The 21520-nt window shown below is 54.9% G+C and overlaps 10 protein-coding genes across 10 annotated transcripts; 4 read left to right on the forward strand and 6 right to left on the reverse strand.

Annotated features, from left to right (window-relative positions):
* Positions 1–717: 717 nt before the first annotated feature.
* JN550_005003 (uncharacterized protein) lies at positions 718–1552 on the forward strand (the record flags this gene model as incomplete). Its single annotated transcript, XM_049316582.1, has 2 exons — positions 718–920; positions 1090–1552. The coding sequence occupies 2 exons, from the start codon at positions 718–720 to the stop codon at positions 1550–1552; spliced, it is 666 nt and encodes a 221-aa protein (XP_049173201.1).
* Positions 1553–1708: 156 nt separating this feature from the next.
* JN550_005004 (uncharacterized protein) lies at positions 1709–2917 on the forward strand (the record flags this gene model as incomplete). Its single annotated transcript, XM_049316584.1, has 1 exon — positions 1709–2917. One exon carries the CDS (start codon positions 1709–1711, stop codon positions 2915–2917), a length of 1209 nt encoding a protein of 402 aa, XP_049173202.1.
* Positions 2918–3739: 822 nt separating this feature from the next.
* On the reverse strand, positions 3740–6246 carry JN550_005005 (uncharacterized protein; the record flags this gene model as incomplete). The annotated part of the gene is made up of 3 exons (XM_049316585.1): positions 3740–5317; positions 5368–6162; positions 6235–6246. 3 exons carry the CDS (start codon positions 6244–6246, stop codon positions 3740–3742), a joined length of 2385 nt encoding a protein of 794 aa, XP_049173203.1.
* An 832-nt stretch (positions 6247–7078) lies between these two features.
* Positions 7079–7887, reverse strand: JN550_005006 (uncharacterized protein; the record flags this gene model as incomplete). The annotated part of the gene is made up of 5 exons (XM_049316586.1): positions 7079–7088; positions 7148–7197; positions 7251–7313; positions 7478–7642; positions 7834–7887. 5 exons carry the CDS (start codon positions 7885–7887, stop codon positions 7079–7081), a joined length of 342 nt encoding a protein of 113 aa, XP_049173204.1.
* A 943-nt stretch (positions 7888–8830) lies between these two features.
* On the reverse strand, positions 8831–10248 carry JN550_005007 (uncharacterized protein; the record flags this gene model as incomplete). Its single annotated transcript, XM_049316587.1, has 2 exons — positions 8831–9232; positions 9283–10248. The coding sequence occupies 2 exons, from the start codon at positions 10246–10248 to the stop codon at positions 8831–8833; spliced, it is 1368 nt and encodes a 455-aa protein (XP_049173205.1).
* An 862-nt stretch (positions 10249–11110) lies between these two features.
* JN550_005008 (uncharacterized protein) lies at positions 11111–12323 on the reverse strand (the record flags this gene model as incomplete). Its single annotated transcript, XM_049316588.1, has 3 exons — positions 11111–11899; positions 11962–12080; positions 12272–12323. 3 exons carry the CDS (start codon positions 12321–12323, stop codon positions 11111–11113), a joined length of 960 nt encoding a protein of 319 aa, XP_049173206.1.
* Positions 12324–13093: 770 nt separating this feature from the next.
* JN550_005009 (uncharacterized protein) lies at positions 13094–13416 on the forward strand (the record flags this gene model as incomplete). Its single annotated transcript, XM_049316589.1, has 2 exons — positions 13094–13096; positions 13165–13416. The coding sequence occupies 2 exons, from the start codon at positions 13094–13096 to the stop codon at positions 13414–13416; spliced, it is 255 nt and encodes an 84-aa protein (XP_049173207.1).
* Positions 13417–13944: 528 nt separating this feature from the next.
* Positions 13945–14931, reverse strand: JN550_005010 (uncharacterized protein; the record flags this gene model as incomplete). The annotated part of the gene is made up of 2 exons (XM_049316590.1): positions 13945–14492; positions 14550–14931. 2 exons carry the CDS (start codon positions 14929–14931, stop codon positions 13945–13947), a joined length of 930 nt encoding a protein of 309 aa, XP_049173208.1.
* A 508-nt stretch (positions 14932–15439) lies between these two features.
* On the forward strand, positions 15440–18299 carry JN550_005011 (uncharacterized protein; the record flags this gene model as incomplete). The annotated part of the gene is made up of 2 exons (XM_049316591.1): positions 15440–16738; positions 16818–18299. The coding sequence occupies 2 exons, from the start codon at positions 15440–15442 to the stop codon at positions 18297–18299; spliced, it is 2781 nt and encodes a 926-aa protein (XP_049173209.1).
* A 614-nt stretch (positions 18300–18913) lies between these two features.
* JN550_005012 (translation elongation factor EF-1 alpha) lies at positions 18914–20726 on the reverse strand (the record flags this gene model as incomplete). Its single annotated transcript, XM_049316592.1, has 6 exons — positions 18914–20022; positions 20092–20230; positions 20424–20465; positions 20526–20535; positions 20591–20665; positions 20722–20726. 6 exons carry the CDS (start codon positions 20724–20726, stop codon positions 18914–18916), a joined length of 1380 nt encoding a protein of 459 aa, XP_049173210.1.
* Positions 20727–21520: the final 794 nt, after the last annotated feature.

Below are 21520 nucleotides of genomic sequence, written 5' to 3' on the forward strand. Positions count from 1 at the left end.
ATGATGCATATTCAATTAGCGCCTTGGAAAAGACCTGGCCATAAAAGCGAGAATGTCCTTGATATTCACTCACAGCGACCAAGCGACCAGCCAAGGGGGCGGTCCAAAAGCAGAAGTGACATGATCACAAACACATAGATAGTTCAAATTTTGTGAAGTCAAGCCCCTCAATTCAATTGATTCGCTTCAAGGTGCAAAATTGCTGCAAAATTGCACACAAGGTCGATATCTTAAGTGAGGTCGTTCGTGGGAGATCGCTCTGAACAGCATCAACGTATATCAAATGCATGACGACGTGGGAGTTGACAAGCCCTGAGATGGCCGTCCGTGGTACCTTGTATGTGCCATAATGAAATTCGATTTGGGAGCTTTGTCGAGCTCAGTGAACTTTCCCTACCCACTTATCGCTGCCTACGTCGACTGGATCGTTCACCAAGTAACGGGGTAAACAAAACTCTCACTCCTACAATAAATCCATTTCTCACCACCCATCGCTCCCTACCCAGCTTTGATAATTCGTATCAAACACTGCGATTGGAGGTGCCTCAACTCTACTTCGTCGTGAATTGCAAGCAATCTCGAGGTCATCAGCCATCCTCATTCACCGCTGCAGTTCACATTTCACTCCCTCCCACAACAGTTAGGAAGCCCGGCTGCTTGAAGCTGTGAGATTGTGCTGATATTTATTTTTTCTGCCAGCAGTCATAGCTCTTCACGATGTCCTTCGATTCGAACGACGCGGACATGCCTGGTCCGCTCCCTGACGTGGGCTTCACCGACCTTGCTGGCGCCTCCGCGCAGGAGTGCTGGGAGCGTCTCAGCCTCCAGCTCAGTGCCTACAACAATGTCATTGCCATTGCCGCAATCGAGTACGATAACTGGCCCCACGATTTCAAGATTGCCCTGCTTCAGATTATGATGTAGGTTTTACTCTACTCCATTCGCCCACTTTCCTGCCACTTCATGAAGATCATCTCACTCAGCCTCTCTACACGTTTGATTTACAACTCAATCCAAGTCAAAATCCATATTTACAATAAATGGGCCCTTGAAATAAATATTGTATGTCATGTGCTGATCATCACACAGGGAGACTACTGGCTACCAGGATGTCCGTTTTGTCCGCGACTCCGGCGGCCCGCGAGTCTTTCTTGGAGCTGTCGAGCACCTTACCAACGCCAACATCACTGTCGTCGAGATGCCCGGCTACGATCTTCCAGTCACTCTGTTGCGAAGCAACCTCTGGAACGCCGACAATCAGCAGCAGCAGCAGCAGCCTGCTCTTCAGTATGGCGCGCCGCCGCCGTTCCCCATGCCCGGCCAGAGCGAGGACGCCGTGGCCCCTGAGCACGAGACGCCCACGAAGCGAAGCTCGGCCCGCAAGCGCAAGGCGGCCACGACCAAGACGCCTGGTTCCAACAAGCGCGGCACCGGCAGCGCCCGGAACAACAAGAAAGACGGACCTGGCACGGGCGGCATCGACGTCAACTTGGCTCGTCTGCCCCAGCCGGACTTTGGTCGCGCAATCGACGGCGCCAACGCCGGGGACTAGAGCTCCTCGCCCGCGAACGGTGACTACGACGACGATGACGACGACGACGACGATGATGATGACTTCAAGATCAACCATGAGTCCAAGTACCACAAGCCCGAGTACCGATCCGGCGCGCCTCGCCCCCAGAACGCCTTCATCCTGTACCGCTCTGCCATGTGTAAGGAAATCCGGGCCAGCAACCCCGGCGTCGACAACAAGGGCGTCTCCAAGCTGATTGGCAAAATGTGGAGCAACCTCACCGGCGCCGAGAAGCAGATCTGGAAGAAGCGCCAGCAGCGCGCCAAGAGAGAGCACCAGATGCTGTTCCCAGGTTACAAGTATGATCCCAAGCAGCCCCGGGAGAAGAAGGAGGGGGACGAGAACGAGGACGAGGAGCAGGCTCCCAACACGTCTACCCCTTCCAAGCGCATCGTCAATGGGCTCAAAGCACCCTCTATGCTGACGCCCATGTACACTCCCTCTGCTCTCGGTGGAATCAACGGTCTGACCAAATCGAACTCCAGCCTGCAGCGTGCTGGTCAGGTCACTACCCCTTCCCGAGCTCCGCAGCAGCAGATACCCCAGTCGATGAAGCACTTCCAGCCCAGCCAGGCAGCGACCATGAACCTGGCTCAGCAGATGAACCAGCAGCCCGGCAATCTGAGTGTTTTGTGCGATCCTGGCCTGGAGGCCTTGGCCAGATTCACCTATTCCCCGGGCACAAACACTGCCCCCGCCCCTGAAGAGATGCCCATCGACCCTGCCATGGGTGGCCCCAGCAATGTTGCAGTTCAGGAGACCGGTGAGGAAGCTATCGACACTACTGAAGAGGAGCTCCAGGCCATGCTGGAGGCGTTGCTCAGCCCTACCGTCGAGGAGGAGCAGGGTGAAGTTAGCACGGCCGGTGCAGAGAGAGACGCCGAGGCCGTGCCTGGAGGCCAGGCACTCTCCGACGCTGCCGTCACCCTGAATGAGCAGAACACAGCCGGCACATCTGTCAGAGTGCAAGGCACTTCTACATCCACCCAGACCATGGTCACTGATTGCCACTCCGCCAGTGAGGTAGTCAAGGATGGCAATTCCGCCAGCTCGGACACTGATGTCTCGAACACCGCCTCACAGACCACTGCCGGCTCCACTGCCGATACCTCCATCAGCGACCAGTCTGTTCCCAGCACCTTAACCACGGCCGTAGCCAGCGAGCCCACAGAGCTCGACCTCTCGGAGTTCGACTTCCCCATGCCCCCCACGGCGTCCGATATCCCGCGCGGCAACAACCTGGACCTCACGCTGGGCATCGACGACGCGGCAGACCGAGCTATCCTCGACGAGCTGCTCAACTGGAAGCCTGATGAGGATCTGTTTGGCGGATTCAAGTTCTAGGCAACACCGCGTGGGGACTAGCATGGCCTTTTCCATTGAGAAAAGGCGGAGGGCCTTGGCTTAGTTGTTGGCATGTTCAAGGATCTGGTATATCAATTTTCCGTGTTGGACAGATGCATGGAACGTGTCTTTTGGGCTGTAGCTGACCGATCCTGTGTGCCCAGGATATGGATTGATGTATATGGACGAGAAATGGAGAACAACCAAATTTTTGGCTTCTGTTCTGGTATGTACTGGTCCAATCAGGAGGCAGTCCTGGTATATACTGTTTCTCGTGGACTCGAGAGAGGCTGTCATTGTTTTGCTGGACAAAAGTGTAGATAGCGTAGATACCTACCGACTAGTTCTCGCGCAATGAGACGGCAATCTTTCCTGACCATAGTACCTAGTTCCACGTTTCCGCCGACGATATGCAAAGTGAATAGGGACAGGAGTCCGACCTTTGCTCTGAGCAGACTTTTTGGACTCGCTTGTTGACGATGCCACGATATTTGTTCCACAAAGCAAGGCGGTTGAGCTTGATCATGTCTTGTATATTTATGTATACGTTCAATAGTACATTTCCAAATCCATTATCCAGTTACGCCCCGTGAAGACCGCCTGTTCAGCCAATCTGGGAGCTGAGTCTTCAAAGACCCCTCCCCTAAACTCCCTACTCCAAGCTGGGAATCTGTCAGAAGAAGAACAGGATTGGTTCCCGACCCATTGCCTCGCTACTCTTAAAGCCCCAGCCAGATTCCAGTTGATTTGCTTCGAAAACTTCATTTTGGTTCCTTGACTTGCCGGGTGCGTTGCCCACGTACAATACATACGAAGCATGTTCTATCCGGTCGTTTCTTCCGGCTTCGCTTCAGGGACCTTCTCCTCTTCCTGTAGTGAGGTTGCCTCGACATCAGGCACAGATGCTGCGGGAACCGTGGTTGGCTCAGCGGCAGCCTCTGTAGAAGGCTCAGCAGCTGATACGCCAGCAGGCTCAACAGCAGGCTCAGAAGCAGCTTCAGCAGTAGGCTCGACAGTAGGTTCAGCAGCAGGCTCGACAATAGGCTCGGCAGCAGGCTCAGCAGCAGACTCGGCAGCACGCTCGGCGGCAGGCTCAACAATAGGGTCAGCCGTAGATTCCGCAACAGATTCAGCCGGGCCAGGTTCGGTTTTCGATTCGCTGTGTCGATCCAGCGCAGCCTCCAAGCCCCCCAGCAGATCAGGGCTCTCTGGCTCACGTTCTTCAGCGATCAACAAAGAAGCCGCCGCTCCGGTCTGAACGGGGTTCAAGGGAGGTAATGACAGGGCAGGCTTATCTACTGGCGCAGGCGCATCGAGAGCAGGCAGGGTAGAATGCTCTGTCAGCTCGGTAATTTGGGCCACAGTCGGTGGTGGCTGCTCAGGAGCTGTTTCAGGAGCCGGCTCGGAAGTCTCCTCCATGATCTGGTCGGATGTGGTCTGTGGAGCCAGGTCCTCAACGATACTGACAGGCTGTTCAGGCTCTTCGACAATCGGAGATGGTGCCTTGGGTGCTTCCTCAATAGTAGGGGGTGCTTGCGTTTCTGAAACAACAGTGGTCTCTTCGACTAGAGGAACCTCGGCAGCTGGGACTTCATCCTTCAGCGGGATCGTTGTTGTTTCGACGATCTCTTCTACGACGGCGCGGCCTGCATCTGTTTCTGTGCTCGACAATATCTTGGTTTCCACGATAGATTCCTCGTGTACCGGGGCATCTTGTGTTGGGGTACTGTCTGCCATCTCAACATCGGCTGGTGCTTCGGTTTCAATGACGGCTGTCTCCGGAGCGGGTTGGACTTCCTGTGTCTCCAGTATTGCCTGTGCTTCCTGCGGTTTCTGGGGCGCAGGCTCTGCTGGGACAGGAGGCAGTGTCTCCTCGACGGGTTCAGCAGGGGCTGGCATTGCGTCAGATACCATCGCCGATTGTACGTCAGGAACACTGGGCTCCGGATCTTCGGTAGCGGGCACTGGTGGTATGTGCGTAGCTGCTATTTCGGTAGGCGAGGGCATCGAAACAACCTTCAGAGGACTTCCTTCTATCCGAGATGGGGTCAGGTGTGGAGGTGGTTGAATAGGAGGGATGCTGGTGTTCAGGGGCTGCACCTGGTCGGCCCCTGACGGAGACTCGTCGGTGGAGATATCCATGGCATCCGGGTCAACAGCTGGTGCTGTAATTGCGAATGGCTCAACCGAGGGAGAATCCTTAATCTCCTGGTCAACGCTGCTTTCCTTGCCGGCCGGCGTTCCCTTCTCGCTATCAGGGACGTCACCCTCGTCTTCATCGCCCTCCTCGCCCTCATCTCCGTCATCCCCGTCGTCGTCGCCCTCCTCGTCGTCATCGCCATCAGCCATCTCGCTGTCTTGGTTCTTTGAATCGTCATTGTCACCTTCTTGTTTGATGCCCTAGTTCTGGTCAGGATGACAGATCCGGTATGACAAGGACAATCACTTACATCAGCTGCTCCTTCCGGTTTCACACCACCCTCAGCTCCCTCAGCACCAGAGACACCGGCGCCATCGGGCCGCGCAGGCAGGGGCAAAGGCAGCTTCTTCTTGCGACCCCTTCCTGGGCCCTTTGCTTTCCTCTTGGGCGGAGGAGGCCGTCTCCGAACCGGGGTCGCGGCAGCATTCTCGGGATTTGCATGGACGTTGGGAGCGGCCACAACGGTGGTCGATATGATCTCGCCGTCCACAGATTGACCTTCGGCCAGAGTGACGGTCTGGGTGTACGGGTTCCCGGCAGCGTCGATGCGGCGCACGGTCGCCTTGGTCACGGTTGGGCCAGACGGGGCGCCGGCGGGCAGGTCGGAGGACAGAGTCACGGTGCCTTTCCTCCTCTTGGCTAGGTGGGAGATGGTCGGGCCCTCAGCGTTGCGGGGGATCTGTTTCCAGACCTTGACCATGAAGCCCTGGGCGGCGGGGTCCTCCTCTTTCTTGTCAGGCTTCTCGGGGGCGGCGTCGGCCTCGGCTTCTTCCTCCTCGGCGGGGGCAGGCCGCTTATAGAGTCGGCCAGAGCGGGCGGCCCTGAGGAGCTCCTGGGTGTGCGTGGGGAGCAGGTTCGAGTCCTTGGGCATGCCGTGAGGTAGCTCAATGGCCCAAACATCGTTCTTCTGCGTCGTCTCGACCGGGGGTGGAGGTGCGATGCTCACCCACTCCTGACGCCATTGTCGAACCGGGAGACCCTCGAAGTCATCGTGCTCCTGGTATCCAGCACGGTTGCCGCGTCTCGTCTGCGTGTGGGTGCGAACCTACGGGTGGCGCATCAGTCAGTCATCAACCCGTCTAGGGCGCCTCAGCACAGGAGGGAGAATGCGACTCACAGTTGGTGCCATTGTAGCGACTGTCTGCTGCTGCCTCGGCTACGTCTTTGACGTTCGAAATCTACGGTCGGCTTGGGATGCACGATTGACTAATTGTGCGCGACCGCGATGAATGAATTGGTGGCGAGAAGATCCCGCGGCGACTCGGGCAGATGGGGCGCCACGAATTCAGGGGTATCTGTTGCTTGTATGCTGAATTCTGATGCCGTTATTGGACTTGTCGCAAGGAGAGCAGAGTCAATCGCCAGCCTCGTCGCGCCTGGTGTCAGCTCAGTGATGATGCTGGTCTGGATTGGCTGGTTGGACGAGTCGCGAAACCGCGCCAAGTCCCAAAGTGTGCACGGGCCTCCCCAAAATGGCGCTCTGTTCTCTATACGCACCGCGTAAAGACGCTCAACTCGATATGGCTCATCGCTCGGGGCATCATGTCTCTTTGCAACGAACCGACATGGTGCACAAGAATCTGAGACCATGGTTGTGACGTCTCCCATGAGCATATACAAGTCGGTGGTATGAAAAAGGTGAGAGAAGTGAGGGCAGTCAGAGGTTCTGCCGCTCTGGAGCATCTTTTTCGCCGTGACAACCCGGATCTTGGAGGGAGCCGAGTGTTGCTCGATTATGTATATATTGTTTTCCCAGTAGTTTGGACTCCTGACTGACTACTGTCGGATATCAAGCCCCCCGATGTTGTAACTGAGAGGTGCGCTAGCCGTCTATAAACCTGTCCAGGCCAACAGCGTACTGTACAATTACCGCCCTATAGTACATCTTCCCGTGCCCCAAAGTCCCTCCGTCTCCTATACCTGATTCGTGATATTCTTCCGAGTTAACCACCATCAGGCCACTAGTCCCAGCTACAACTTGTTAGCATGCGTTCGTTCAGTATGTGAATCTCATGGTAGGCGGCACATACCCAGTGTCCTTCTGCCTCGAAATGTCTCCTGATTTCCCTGTTTCCTTCCCCTACATCTGTGTTAGGGCCCGACATTCATACTCCCGAACCATGATCAACATACCGCCATGCCTGTCTCTACGACTAACCGATCCATATGGTAGAATTGGCCAAGGACCGTTTGGCGCTATTGATATGGTCAGCTTCTTCTTCTTCTTCTTCATGGTGTTTCTTTCGGGCCGAGGCCCGCGAATGCCCCGTGCAATGCAGCCCCGTAAACTGGGGTTGTCCTCCTCTTTCTGCACCACACTATGCAGGGCAATCGCGGCACCGAGGGAGGTGATCCCATACCTTCATCATCTGCAGCTCTTTCAACCCCTTCTGAAGAAGCTCCTGCACCTGCCTGGGGTCCTGCTCGGCCTGGTGCTCGCGGAAGGCGTCCCTCGTTCTCCGCCGCGCGTACTCTCTGAAGTTGTATGAGCTGAACTGGGAGCTCTGGCGCAGTAGCTGTCGGAACTGTGGCAGAGGAAAGCAGACGTTAGCTCCATGTCTCATTGGGGACAGTCAGATGCGCATGTCTCGAGATGCAGCGCCCCTCGGCCGCACGCAGAGCAGCTACCCAGAGGCCTTCAGGCAGGCACCGAGCCATGCGGTCTCAGCGGGGCGGCAAAGACCGCGAAATCGACGAGCAAGCGCAAGAGACTCACCAGCGACCTTGCCTGCTGGGGCGATTCGCCCTTCAGGGCCGTTGTAATCGACATGTTGCTGCTCCTTTGCCGCGCTGTGCTGTATTCAGGGCGAGGAGCGTGGTTTTCGGTGGGAAAGGGAGAGAGGGCGAAAATCCGCGCGTATGTGTGTCGCCGTGAAATCCCACTGGGTGTTATGTCGCAGGCTCGCAGGGGCGGGATCGCGTTGTTGGTTGGTGGTTGGCTGAGTTGGAGCTCTCGAAATTTTGACGAGATGATGCAACTGAAGGCGATGGTACCACAGTAAATTCCGACGCCCCGAGCTTTCGCTGAAGGGCCGGTTCGGACTGAGCACTAGCGGTCGCCGGTCGCGGGGATAACCACCACGACCGACAGCTCGGTGCGGACATGGCTGGCGTGGCCCATAGGAAGATGAATGTCATGCAGAGCCACAATGCGAGAAGAAGATTTCTGAAGATGTTCGTTCCACGCTTTTCGGGAACTAGTTATCAAGGGCCAACGGGTGCTTGCACATCCTTCTTGCTGATCTGGGGAGGAATGGCGCAATCATCGTACGATTCTATGCCACGCACGCCTGGTCCGCGACCAGCAAGTCATTGGCACACCGCTGAATGTGCAAAACTTCCATATCCGGTATGCATGATGATTTGCTTGGAGTAGTGGGACTCAGGTCCTCTCGATCTGGCCTTAGACAACTCCCACGGCTCCTCGCATTTAGTTCTGACTTAGCCATGCCCAAAGACAGTTGTATTGTTCAGGTATCATGCCCGTCCAACCAATACACAACTCAAGGTAATAGTTCACAACACAGAAAAATCTATGGTCCACTCACATCCGGCTCACATACCTCTCCGAGACTCTTGCGTCGGTATGCGCGCTTCTTTCGCGGCTTGCTCTTCTTTTCCTGTTTCCCACCCCTGCGACCCCTCCGGCTGTGCTCTCTTGTCTTATTCAGCCTCGTATCCGTCGTCGGAGGCGGTGCATATTCTGTAGCTTCCTAAATATCCGAGGGCTTGGCCTCTGGGTCGTCTTTGCGACGGGCTCCCGTCTTCTGCGTGAACTCCTTGAGGGCGTCATCCAGTGGGGTCCAGTGGCTTTCGATCTTCCGTGCACGGTACTTTGTCTTGTCCTCCGACGCATATTCGAGGTCCACCTCGTCTTCGCCTATCTGTCCTGCTCCATCCCTCTTAGGAATGTGTACATCTTCCCTGTGCTTCTGAAAGTTTGCATCAAGGCACTGCAGGCTGCAGAAGATCGACTCGATCTGGTGGTCCAAGACGCACTCCTGGCAAAAGCCACGAGTACGGTTGTGCTGGTCCATGTCAACATCCTCTCCCTCTTGTAAGAGTATGCAACCGGAACCAGAAGCGCAACTGTGTGCCTCCCGGTCGTGCTTCACCTGCTTCCGGTCAGCTACCACACATCTCCGCCCGGAGGAATGTAACATACTGCACCATTATCCCAGCATTCGTCCGAACAGAATATCGTCATAGGACGATCCGGGATGTGATACACCTCGGAGAGCGCTAGGCAGTAGTTGCAAGCACTGTAGCCCTGGTCGTTTCCTGGTCTGCCGCAGGAGTCGCAGGGTGGAAGCTTGTATTGCTGCTCGGCGGCGGCTGCAGCGTCCGCCTTGTCCTGCCTGATCTTCGCCTTCTTCGCCTTGTCAGACTCATGGGCAGCCTTTGCCCTTCGCAGCTCCTCGATCTGCTTCTGAAGGGCTAGTTTCTGTTCCTGGACCCCTTTGTTGGCCTGCCGATCCCGCAGCATGGTGTTGATTACATCGGACAAAGGTGCTCCGTTGCGCAGCATCTCAATATACTTCTGAGACTTTGCAGCACCCTCCGGATCGTGCTGTGGTTGAAAGAACATGTCGACGTACACGTCGGTTTTGTCCTGTGGTGTTTTAGCAGCCTTTAGCCGATCTGCGAAGACATCGAACGCCTCTTGATTTGCAATGGAGCCATCGCTAATGGTGCTCCTCAGAGCTGGGATAAGGTCGTCCACGGGCATATCTCGATCGCTCAGTAGATTCTGCAGGGCTTTGGTTTGCTCTGAGTTCTTGGCCGCCGACACCAAGCCCAAACTCTTCAGCTTGTCGCGGTACCACTCCTTCTTCTCATCCTCTATCCGCTGCTCAATGGCCGCAATGCCGACTTTCTGGGCCAGGGCCTGGGTGAACAAAGTGTCGAGCTCCTGGAGGAATAATCGTCTCCCTGAAAACCACTCCTTAGTCGATGAGTTGAGGTAGCGATCCCTGATTGTGTTGATCAATCGAGGCCAGCATTCTGGGCACTCGCCAAAATGCTTCTTATTATGTTCCTTGGCACACGAGTCTTTAATTGCCTGGACAGAGTCTGTGAGTTGCTGTCTCTCTTTCTGCGTTACAGCGAGGTCGTCCCACAAATCCCCCATCCTGCCAGCAGGCCCCAACCAAGGCTGCGAGCGCTGGATCTTCAGAGGTTGAATTTGGATGTCGAAGACCCGGCTGCACGGATAGTGTAGCGTGTAAAATGGGACCTGTCAACCAGTGCTGGAAGAACTTTCGAAGTTTTGAGTCCGCTCAGCCGAGTACGTAAGTATACCTGCCATAGGTACAAGTTACTTTTGTCGTCGGACTCTCGAGGTCGTCGCGATTGGGATTGCGGTTTCTGAATGGTCGATGGGGCCCGTGCATCTACCCCACTACCTAAACTGACCCCTGCTGGTTTTAAGAGCCCCATCGTATCCACCCGATGGCCTACGATGTCGACTGCCGTTAATAATCATGCCCTCACTACTCCGTATATACCTAGGTATGTGTGTACGAAGGGATTTACTTCCCTGGCAGTAGAATAGCAATCTACCATAGTTCAAGGGCTTGAGAAAAGCTAAGTATCATTTAGCTGCTATCGGATGAACGAGGCGGACTCGTGCAGCCGATCCAGCCCAGAGGGAGCAGTGGTAGCTGACAAGAACGTTCGTTTGTGGAACACATTCTACTTGGAAGAGATCTTCAGACCATTTTACCGGCGCGGATCTAATATCCCAGGGATTAAACAGTACGGATTAAGAAAAAATTTCCCCCGAAAACGAATACGCTAGCAACGGAGCACTGTAGATAAACACACGTTTAGTTATGATCTGGTTTGGTGAGTGTTGGTACAAGCCGAGCTCCAGTGACTGATGGGTCCTTCAGAGGGTCATATTTGTCAATTCCATCGATAGGTGCATATTTCTCGCACAGATAGCACATGTTGTTATACGCCCTGGTTGAAAGGAGAGTCAGTCGTAATTGCTAGCTAACGAGCATCAATACATATGATTGCCGTACAACGGATCCAGAATGTCCCGCCGAGTAGTTGATGGTACCTTTCAAGCTGTACAGGCGGTTTCGATCGTCAAATTCCTCCAATGGTTCGGCTGCAGGGTAGAACCGAAGATAATGAGTGGTATAAACCTTCGAGCGGAAGTGGGAACAGAAGTCGGCTCCCCATAGCCCAAGATCCATATCATTATGAGCATAGTATGAACCTACGTCATACATAACGAGATCTCCAGTATTCATATTGACGCCCAAGTTCTGCTCCCAAAGATCCCCGTGGATGATGCAGGGCTTGATCGGCTCGCCGTTGTGTCGGAGGTCACCGAGTAAGCGAGGTATGACGTTGTCAACAAGCTGTTGTGTCGCTCGCTCCATCTCCGGCCACGGCCCATTGGTTTCGAGTTCGAGCTTGCAGATTCCCTGGAGTAGCCTTCCGAAGAAGTCGGCCCAGCTACTCTGCCAGCCCACAGTCTGTGGCATCTTGCCGTCACATGTGACAACGTGAAAGCCAAACTTACCAGTAGGTGACGCACTCCTCTTGTGTATCTCAGAAAGCCTAGAGCCAAGCTCTACCGGATCTGTCGCCGTGGTAATATCCATGTCGATAAACTCAGACATGTAGAAATAGGTGATGGGATGCGCTGACTTGTAACGCCCGTAGCTATACGGCTTGGGAATGAAGCCGGGCGCAACCTTATAGATCTCCTTGGCTGATTCGAACTCGCCCCGGAGCATGACTCCACCATGCTCCCCGTAAGCAACCTGTGTTCAAAACTGTGAATAATTACCGATTTTGATATATCACGTATGCCGACGACACTCACCTTCAAAAAGAAATGTCTTTTGCAACCATCGTCTTGTTCTGCTACAAGCCGGCCAGTATTTGTCCAGGCGCTTATTCCGAAAGGATCGATCGACACGGAAGTGAAGACACAGGGCAAAGCTGTGATTGAGTCCAATGTTAGAATAAACGACGTTATAAAACATCCCAAACCCTCATACACCGGGTACCATCTCCCGGTAACAAGTTTCCCCCGACTCTCCGAATTTAGATGCGCTACCAGCATCCAAATGCTCTGTATAGTGGGCTGCAGTGTAATAGCGGGAAGCATGAGTCACCTATATCTAGCATACCTTCGATCACAGCCTCGTCCATGGGAAATGTTCCATCTTGCACAGCTAGCATGTCTTGCGTTTTCACTGGGCCTTCTTGATTCATAATAGTCTTGATCGTGACATTAAACTAGTTCCGGGCGGCACATCCTAGAGTAGGACCTGGTGATGAGACGATTGTAGCATTTCAACGAGGCCGAAGCTCTTAATAAATGGTGCAACCTGAATTGTTGGACGCGATTTCATGGAATGCATAAAGACACAGCTCTCGCGTGGCCTTGCGCAGGAATGGAAGCTCAAGACCGCACCGCGCAACGGCGACGTACAGTACCATAGCGAAACGCAAAGGCAAGCTGGTTTCCATGGTACGCCCTTGGCTATGTTACTGGTAGTAGACTTCCGATAACGTTGCCTCGTGGTGCCCAGATACCTCCATATATTCTTACCACAATGTTTGCAGTATAGAGTCAAACATCTAGATATCCAAGTCAGGCCCCTGAGTACGACAGTCGCCAAAAGTCCAAGACATGGCGCATGGCGCGCACTCCGAAGATACTATGCCACTAACGAGTCATAATGGAAGCCTGTGCAGGATTTTGCTGGCCATGGTATGTACTGTGCAAAATTAGAGATGTGTCATGTCTTTTATTGTGAGGTTGGAGTCATCCAAGGCAGAGTCGTGGCTGAGGGTCCAAGCTCCTTAGTCACCGTTCACATTTCGCAGCGACGGCCAACGCTAAGCCCATCATTCCATCCTCCACAGCCTTCACTACCACCACTACCACCACACGTACATGACATCGCCTCGAACCTCAAGGACCGATCTACCACACAGGATTCAACATGGTGCGTGGTTTTCTTGCTCCAGCTCCTCTCTAGACCGCGCCGAGGCTCTTTACTAACTGCTATCCCAGGCTGACAAACTGCGCACCCAACAAGAACTCGAGCGCCTGCAGGCCAAGTACATCGGAACCGGCCACCCAGACACCTCGTCGTGGGAGTGGCGGACGAACATCGCACGCGACACGTACAGCAGCATCGTGGGCCACCCGCCGCAGCTGGCCTACATCAGCCTGGCGCAGGGCGAGCCAAGCGCCAAGGTGCGCGCGCAGCTCCTTCGAAAGATGGTTCAGCCGTGCGGTCCGCCGCCGCCCAGGGAAGAGTGATGGGCTGGCCAGCATACCATGAATATCGGATAAACGGTTCTCAGAGAAGGGGCTCACTGGAATAGGAGGAACTCGGCCCAGATTTACCCGCCCGTGCCCATACTGTCCGCCGCTGGGAGAAGCCATCGACCAAACACAAGCATAACACACAATACGAGTACCGTCGGCGCGGGGACACGGAACATTGCTGGGTCGAATTTGGGTGCCGTCGAGCGGCTGCCAATAGCTGCCACGCGCTTCGGTCACGTACCAGCGACACTTGGGGATGAGAGGAGCGCAGAAAGGAGCGCAGAGCAGAGGAGGTCAACAGGCGACGGACTCTTTCGTAATCGTCAAAGATTCATTCCTCATGGAAATCATACTGCTGCAGTAATACTTGTCGGGCATCTACCCCAACATTTCTGCGCTCGATCAAGCAGATCGCTACCAAATGATTCAAATCAAGCACACGTCCAACTAAAACCTGTCCTGAACACCGAGCCAATGCATAGCCGTGAACTCGCCCTCCTTGCAACTAACAAATGGCCTTTATTCCTCTCCGTCCCCTTCCTCGTCATCTTCGGCCTCGTCAGCCTGAAGCTCGGCGCTTCCCTGCAGTCCAAGACTCTTGTTGATTCGCTTATGAAGATCATTCGGCGGATCCTGCCAAACCTGGCGGACAATAGCAGCAATAGTCTCAGGCGGCACCTCGACTTTCGCTCTCGTTCCCACGCACCATGTGATAGCGTCCTCTCCGTCGTCTGACCGCTCCACCACCTTATCCAGGTAGCCCTGCCGGACGAGTTTGGCCAGGACGTTGTTTGTCTTGTCGAAGGGCAGGTTCTCGTCTGCGTTCATGCGTTGGAGATAGTCCTTTAGTTTGGCGTCGCTGATGTCGCCGCCACTCAAGCAAATGAGAGCGAGCACGAAGGTGTAGAACCCAACAAACTCGGCTTCCTCGGAAGAGCTCGGCACCCGCGAGGGACCAATGATGGCTTGCGTTTTGTAAATTCTCGGTAGGATAGAGACAAGGATATACGTTCTCGACGAGGCTGTGCTCTGGGACGCTGACTTGTTTCTCTGCGCGGCATTTGCCTCTGTTCACAATGCCTGTGAGTAAAGTTGTCGAGCTGCTAGAGAGAGAATGGACTTACTCTGCTTCTCCTTAATGGTCCGTTTCTCCTTCGCCGGCAGCTCAGCCATCTCCATGCCGAAGACCTGGCGCAACTGCAACTGGGCACCGTCAAAGACCTTCTTGAAGGAGCGAGGATTGCTTGCCAGCACCTTGTCTCGTATGCCGTCTCGTCTGATGGGTACCCTGGCGTATTCGCACGCGAGGGCATACCGCACCAACTTCTTGACCGATTGCGCGTCGTCGCTGGATCCGGCGCCTGACATATCTACGTCGCCGTCCTCTTCGGGCTCTGATTCTTCGTCTTCTTCGGAGTCGCCCTGTCTTTTGGGCTGGCGCTGGCGTGGTACATCTTCATCTTCATAGTCGCCAGCTCGCCGCTTTCTCTGGGTTTGCGGCGGCATTGTAGCGGACGGGTAGATACCTGAGGTAGGTATAGACGGATGACCGCAGGAAGCGGTCGCGGATTGCAACAGATTTGTCTGTCAATGATGTCTCGCAGCAAATCCGTGACAAACAGGCACACTTGGAAGACCCTGTCAGAACGTGGGGTCTAAGTTAGTTCCCGGGACCTGTCCCTCGCTTCTCAGGTGCCCGCTACGATGGATTACATGAACTAGAATACTCTAAGCTAGGTGGCTACGGTAGGGACGTACACCACTGAATTTGGCCGCAAGTCCGCCTCCAAACTTCCAGCGAGACGGGACGGAACCCGACGCGTCTTTTGCTTAATTGAGTCGCGTCCCGGGCCGGAAGAACGCAGGGCCCGCAGCTCCTAGGTCCTTGCCTAATCGGGACTATAGTCGCAAAAAAGTCCCGTTGAATGCCTTCTACGTCTTGTCTTGGGAGCAATTCCATGTCGGTGTCTATCGGAGTACGAGAACGATCCCGTCGTTCTGGCCCACTATCTTCATGATCTCGAGGACTGCCTCCAGTGGCGCCGTCTGTCTCGGGTGCCGCCTGCTCCTCCTTCGCCAATCCGCCCTGCCGCGTCGTATACTCCCGCTCCGTGCCGGCCGTGTCTTAGTTGACCACAGCCAAACCACGCGGCGATGGTTCGCCAACGAGGCGTTTGCTCGGGATGGCGAGCCAGATGCGAAACATGACGACAACCGGCTGTGGGAAGAAGATACAAACCGCGACCTCGGCCGGAACGAACCATTCGACGATGGGGAACCGTACCCAGATCTTTCCAGGCCGCCCCGAATACCACGGGAAAAGAATTTCAGATCCATGAAGAGGCTCAATATACGGAAGCGGCATCTTTCTGGAAAGAAGATCTTGACAGAAACGTCAGAAAGCCTGGGCTCTGACATGCTGGGAAAGCCTGCTTATGCAATTGTCATGAGGGATGGTGGTCTGTACAGGCCGAAGAAACGAGCGGTCAGCAGCGACAACGCCGACGAGAGCTCTAAAGAGCGAGTCGATATCGAGGCCCTCCTCGACAGCCAGCTCGTTCCTGCTACCGAAACCGAAGTGCGCGACAATATCAACGAGCTACGACCCAAGTCCGAGATCTACCTGTCACAGAAAAGGTTTCGAAGGATACGCAATGAGTTGGAAGAAGGCTTCCTGAAGTCTCAGCTGAGTTGGTACCTCGAGTCCTTCAAGGCAGAAAAGAAAACCACGGAGTCGGCAGCTACACCCCTGGGGAACGGACCGCAAGAGCTCGACGTCTATGCCTCTCAGTTCAAATGGATCCGTCAGTGTACGCCCTGGGTTCCCCTGGGCTCCAATCGGCGGCCCTTGAGCGGCGGTGATGGCTCGAACCGAGATCTGTATGGCTATGTCACACCAAAGATGAGCGACAAGGCCCGAGCAGCCGTTCGGATCATGCGAGAATGCTGGGGCTTGCATATCCAGGAGCTGATGAACGGGCTTGGGGAGATCAAGATCACGCTGCATGCTCACCAGTTTGTCCTGCTGATGCGTGGCACACGGCGTTTCTTGCGACTACTCAGTAACATGTACCTGGACCCGGGCGAGAACATTGAAGCCTTCAATAACCAGAAGACACTCCGTATCGTCGCAACACGGGTCAAGTCCCAAACCATCATCAAGGAACTCGATGCCACCCTACAAAGGATTAGGCAGAGCACCTTTCCTGTATCCCAGGTCACTTCACGACCCGAGGATCTCACTGATGCTTTGCTTGAGGAGCTTGGGCGTATAACAAACACACACGTGAGGTTTAGCGACACAGGGAAACGGGTAAGTGATCTTTGGCCTTTCTATGAGCATGTACCGCCCCTACTCGCTTGTGACACTGTCTAAATTGCTTGCTCAACAGATACACGTTACTTGGCTCCAGATTGCGAGTCGCGATCAGTACGAGGTCGAGGATCTATCTCATACCGTTTTCCGACTGCTCCTGACCGCCCTCCAACCCGATACCGCCACCCGAAAGCTTCACCTTCCGACATCGCTCGACGATACAACTCACGGGCGATACTTGATTGATCATACCAACAAGGAAAAATGGGCTTGGAAGAATAAGCTTGAGCCATGGGCACGCTACGTTTTACCAGCAACGGTTTCAGAGCCTGAGATGTTGGCAGCACCTGTCGACGACGCTGTTGAGGTCGCCAAGGTCCCGCTCACCCTCGCTCTACCACTTGAAGAAACCCTGCTCGCATCTAAACTAGCGGATACTACTGTCGAGGACCTGGGCTCATTGTCGGCACGCCTCCTAGAGGCCGCTTCCGCCCCCGAAGTTCAAGAGCTGACTCGATTTCCCTACCAACCGGTACGATGGTCTCCGAGATCGTCTACTTCAACGAGTGCTGTCTTTGGCCATGTCCTTCATGCCGATACGGTGGAGGCGCCGAGCGTCACAACGCTCCTCCGAGCACCCGATCGCCAGCGAATATTCTCTCCGCTCGTCCCGCACCCCGAGATCCTTGCCGACTTCGAGACACGCGAGGACACTATGTATCCCATCTCCTCGACGATCTTGATCCGATTCCTCCCCTCCCCTGGCGGGTCAGCCCCGGCCGAGACCCTCCGTGCGCCCGCCCTCGAGCTCCGGCTAACCCTTTCCGAACCAAACTCCGTCTCAAAAGAGCCCATGATCACAGGCGTGCACTCCCTGCGCGCCGTCGTCGATACACACCACCACGACGTAATGCAGCCGGCCGAACCTGTCGATCTACGCATATCACAGACCGAAGCTGTAGCGCTAGAGGGCGGACCCGAGGCGATCGAGCAATGGCAGCCATTGACCGACTTCCTGCGCCGGGCGCGCCTCGACCTGCGCGCTGGCAAGCTCGAGATGCCGCCGCAGCAGCGGTTCCAGATCCCCGTCCGGCTGTTCGCAAAGACGCAAGAGCAGCCGGCGTGGCCGAAGCAGCAACCGAAGAAGGCCAAGAGCGCTGAAGAGCAGCCTACCGCCGACGCTGACGAGTCCCAGTCCGACCTGTGGAGCACGCTCTACGACTTTGTCGGCCTGGAGCTGCACCGCAGTGTCAGCGTGGCGTACCCCGAGGATCAGCGCTTCAGCGTCACGTACACCTCGATTGAAGCCGGGCAGGGCGGAGGAAGGAGAGGCGAACTGAGCCTAAGGCCAGTGTCCGTATTGCCTACCCCCACCATCGCCTCTTCGGTACCTTCTGAGGATAGTGACACGGCCTCCTCACACGAGACAACCACCCCTGCGGATGAGCTGGGCGAAAATGGTGAAGCCTCTGGCCGGGAACTGCACGACGACTACCTGCGTGCATGCTTGGCATTTGCCCGGAAAGCAGACTCCTGGGCTGGAAACTCGGCCAAGTGAAAGTTTGTAACGATATGAAGACCTCATGTACATATAGGCGGTTGTAGAATATTCGGCGAAATATCACCATAGACAGATGTAAATTACTGTTCAATACATATATTACACATAGCGATGCTCTCACGTATCACTTTGATCTTACACGAAAGCTAATTGGCAGCCAATCGCCTTGAAAACCTCCCGGCCAGTTAGCAAAGGCAAGGAAGTATTGGACTCGGCTGGCGCCCCTGCTGAGTCATGTTCCCGACGGAGACATCAAAACTCGGGTTTGGCCGTGAGAAGGTGGCGCAAGGACCATTACTGGCGAGACATCATGATGCACGTTACATTACCAAGACAGCAAGTCACCAGGTCACGTAGAACAGGAAGAAGCAGGCATTTAGTTCAGGAGACACTTTTCTAGACTCTATTTTTCGTACTACAAGCACAACATGAGAAAAGCTGTCGCAGAAAAGTCCATAACCCTTCCTCTCATATTGTGCCCACCCGATTCCGAGTCATCAACAGTGCAAGGTCGTAAGGCGTAGACATGTCATGACAAGTGGTACACGCAGTCGATGAGCCAATGTTGCGTGACCCATCGCGCAAGGAATGGATTCCATGCTGGAAAGCGCTTATTTCTTGGCAGCCTTGGCGGCGGACTTGGTGACCTTGCCACCGGCAGCGGCGGACTTGTCGACGGACTTGATGACACCGACGGCGACGGTCTGACGCATGTCACGGACGGCGAAACGACCGAGGGGAGGGTAGTCGGTGAAGGCCTCAACGCACATGGGCTTGGAGGGAACCATCTTGACGATGGCGGCATCACCAGACTTGACGAACTTGGGCGAAGCCTCGACGGACTTACCAGTACGTCGGTCAATCTTCTCGAGGAGCTCAGAGAACTTGCAGGCAATGTGGGCGGTGTGGCAGTCCAGGACGGGAGCGTAACCGGCACCGATCTGACCGGGGTGGTTCAGGACGATGACCTGGGCGTTGAAGGAAGCGGCACCCTGGGGAGGGTCGTTCTTGGAGTCACCGGCAACGTTGCCACGACGGATCTCCTTGACGGAGACGTTCTTGACGTTGAAACCAACGTTGTCACCGGGGAAACCCTCGGGGAGCTGCTGGTGGTGCATCTCGACGGACTTGACCTCGGTGGTGACGTTGGCGGGGGCGAAGGTAACGACCATACCGGGCTTCAGAGTACCGGTCTCGATACGGCCGACGGGCACCGTGCCAATACCGCCAATCTTGTAGACATCCTGGAGGGGAAGACGCAGGGGCTTGTCGGTGGGACGGCTGGGGGGGTTGATGGCATCGATGGCCTGGAAGAGGGTCTTGCCGTCCTTCTTGACGCCCTTGACCTCCTTCTCCCAACCCTTGTACCAAGGAGCGTTGGTGGTCTCCTCGATCATGTTGTCACCGTTGAAACCGGAGATGGGGACGAAGGGGACCTCCTTGGGGTTGTAGCCGACCTTCTTGATGAAGGACGAGGTCTCCTTGATGATCTCCTTGTAACGGGCCTCAGACCACTTGGTGGTGTCCATCTTGTTGATGGCGACAATGAGCTGCTTGACACCGAGGGTGAAAGCGAGCAGAGCGTGCTCACGAGTCTGGCCATCCTTGGAGATACCAGCCTCGAACTCACCAGTACCGGCGGCAATGATGAGAATGGCGCAGTCAGCCTGCGAGGTACCAGTAATCATGTTCTTGATGAAGTCACGGTGACCGGGAGCATCTATCGCCAGAGTTAGCGCATCGCTACGACGACATGGGTTCCGTTACAGGGATGAGGAGGGGTACTAACCAATGACGGTGACATTGTACTCGTTGGTCTCGAACTTCCACAGAGCAATATCGATGGTGATACCACGCTCACGCTCGGCCTTGAGCTTGTCAAGAACCCATGCGTACTTGAAGGAACCCTTTCCGAGCTCAGCGGCTTCCTGTGATGCATGTGTCAGTCTTGCAGCCCAAGTTTAAAATTTTTCTCACGCGCTTAGCGGGGTACGAGTTTTGGTGGGGTCCGAGGGTCGCGGGGCCACGCAGCATAGCGAAACTCGCCCGTTTCACCTCGGATCGCCGCCAAACTTCGCAATGAAGCCATCGTGATAATTCTGAACGCGGAAATGAACTGACCTTCTCGAACTTCTCGATAGTTCTCTTATCAATTCCGCCGCACTGGAAAACGAATTCTTGTCAGTATTGAGAGATGTTGGAGGTGAGGAGTGATGGGCGAACCTTGTAGATCCTAGATGCAAGTTAGTCTGAGGTGGGGCAGCAACGCGAGGCGACGGGGAGCTTACAAGTGACCGGTAGTGGTGGACTTGCCGGAATCGACGTGGCCGATAACGACGATGTTGATGTGAGCCTTCTCCTTACTGCGTTGGATGTCAGCGATGCGTTCATATCGGTCGGGTGGTGGGCGCGTCCGTACCCCATGGTTGCGGTATGTCAGGTTCTCGGTGTGGTGAAGTGTTCTGAAGGTGAAACTGCGAGTGGGTGATGTTAGCATCAAAAGGATGAAGATGAAGACGAAGATGATGTTCGAGGCGAGGATGGCGACTCACTTTTGGCAGGAAAGATTGCTTCGAATCTTGGTAGGCCAGACGAGGTTCCAAGTCCAAACGATGCAAATGGAGGAGCGAGGGCTCTGTTCTTAAACCAAATGGGAGGGCAAAGTCTGTCAGAACCCCGCACTAGGCGGTCAGCAGCGGCAGATCCAGCTAAAAAATTCTTGTGTGAATATTTTTTCGCCTTTGATAGCCACTTGTGGGTCCGTTGCTTGGGCATCAGTGAAAATCCCGGAGTGACTCAACAGCCCGACCTCACTTGCGCCTCATGCGCTGGATCCCTTAGGTACCTCTACCTAAGTCGAAACGCAGCCAAGTATCCATCGATGCACCTCAACATCCTACTGGGATCCGTTGTCAAGCAACTCTCTTCTGGCGGTATTACCATACGACTATCCATGGAATAATCCGATATCCCAGTGTGATCCCACTGTCAACATGGCAATCCCATGGCATGAATTCATTCATCCGCTCAGCCTGCTACTGGCATAACCGCAGGTAATCCCGAGTCGCCACTGGGTTATCGGGCGACGTCACTTTCGGATGTATGCACCACAGTGGTCTCTGGCATTTGCCCCTCATTACCCTAATAGGACTATTTAGACAAGCAACAGTATACCACCCAACTCCTCATGGAATAAACAATTATTCTAATGTGATTCC

Source organism: Neoarthrinium moseri (assembly GCF_022829205.1).
Source record: "Neoarthrinium moseri strain CBS 164.80 chromosome Unknown scaffold14_Wmoseri_CBS_16480, whole genome shotgun sequence".
Lineage (NCBI taxonomy): Eukaryota > Fungi > Ascomycota > Sordariomycetes > Amphisphaeriales > Apiosporaceae > Neoarthrinium > Neoarthrinium moseri.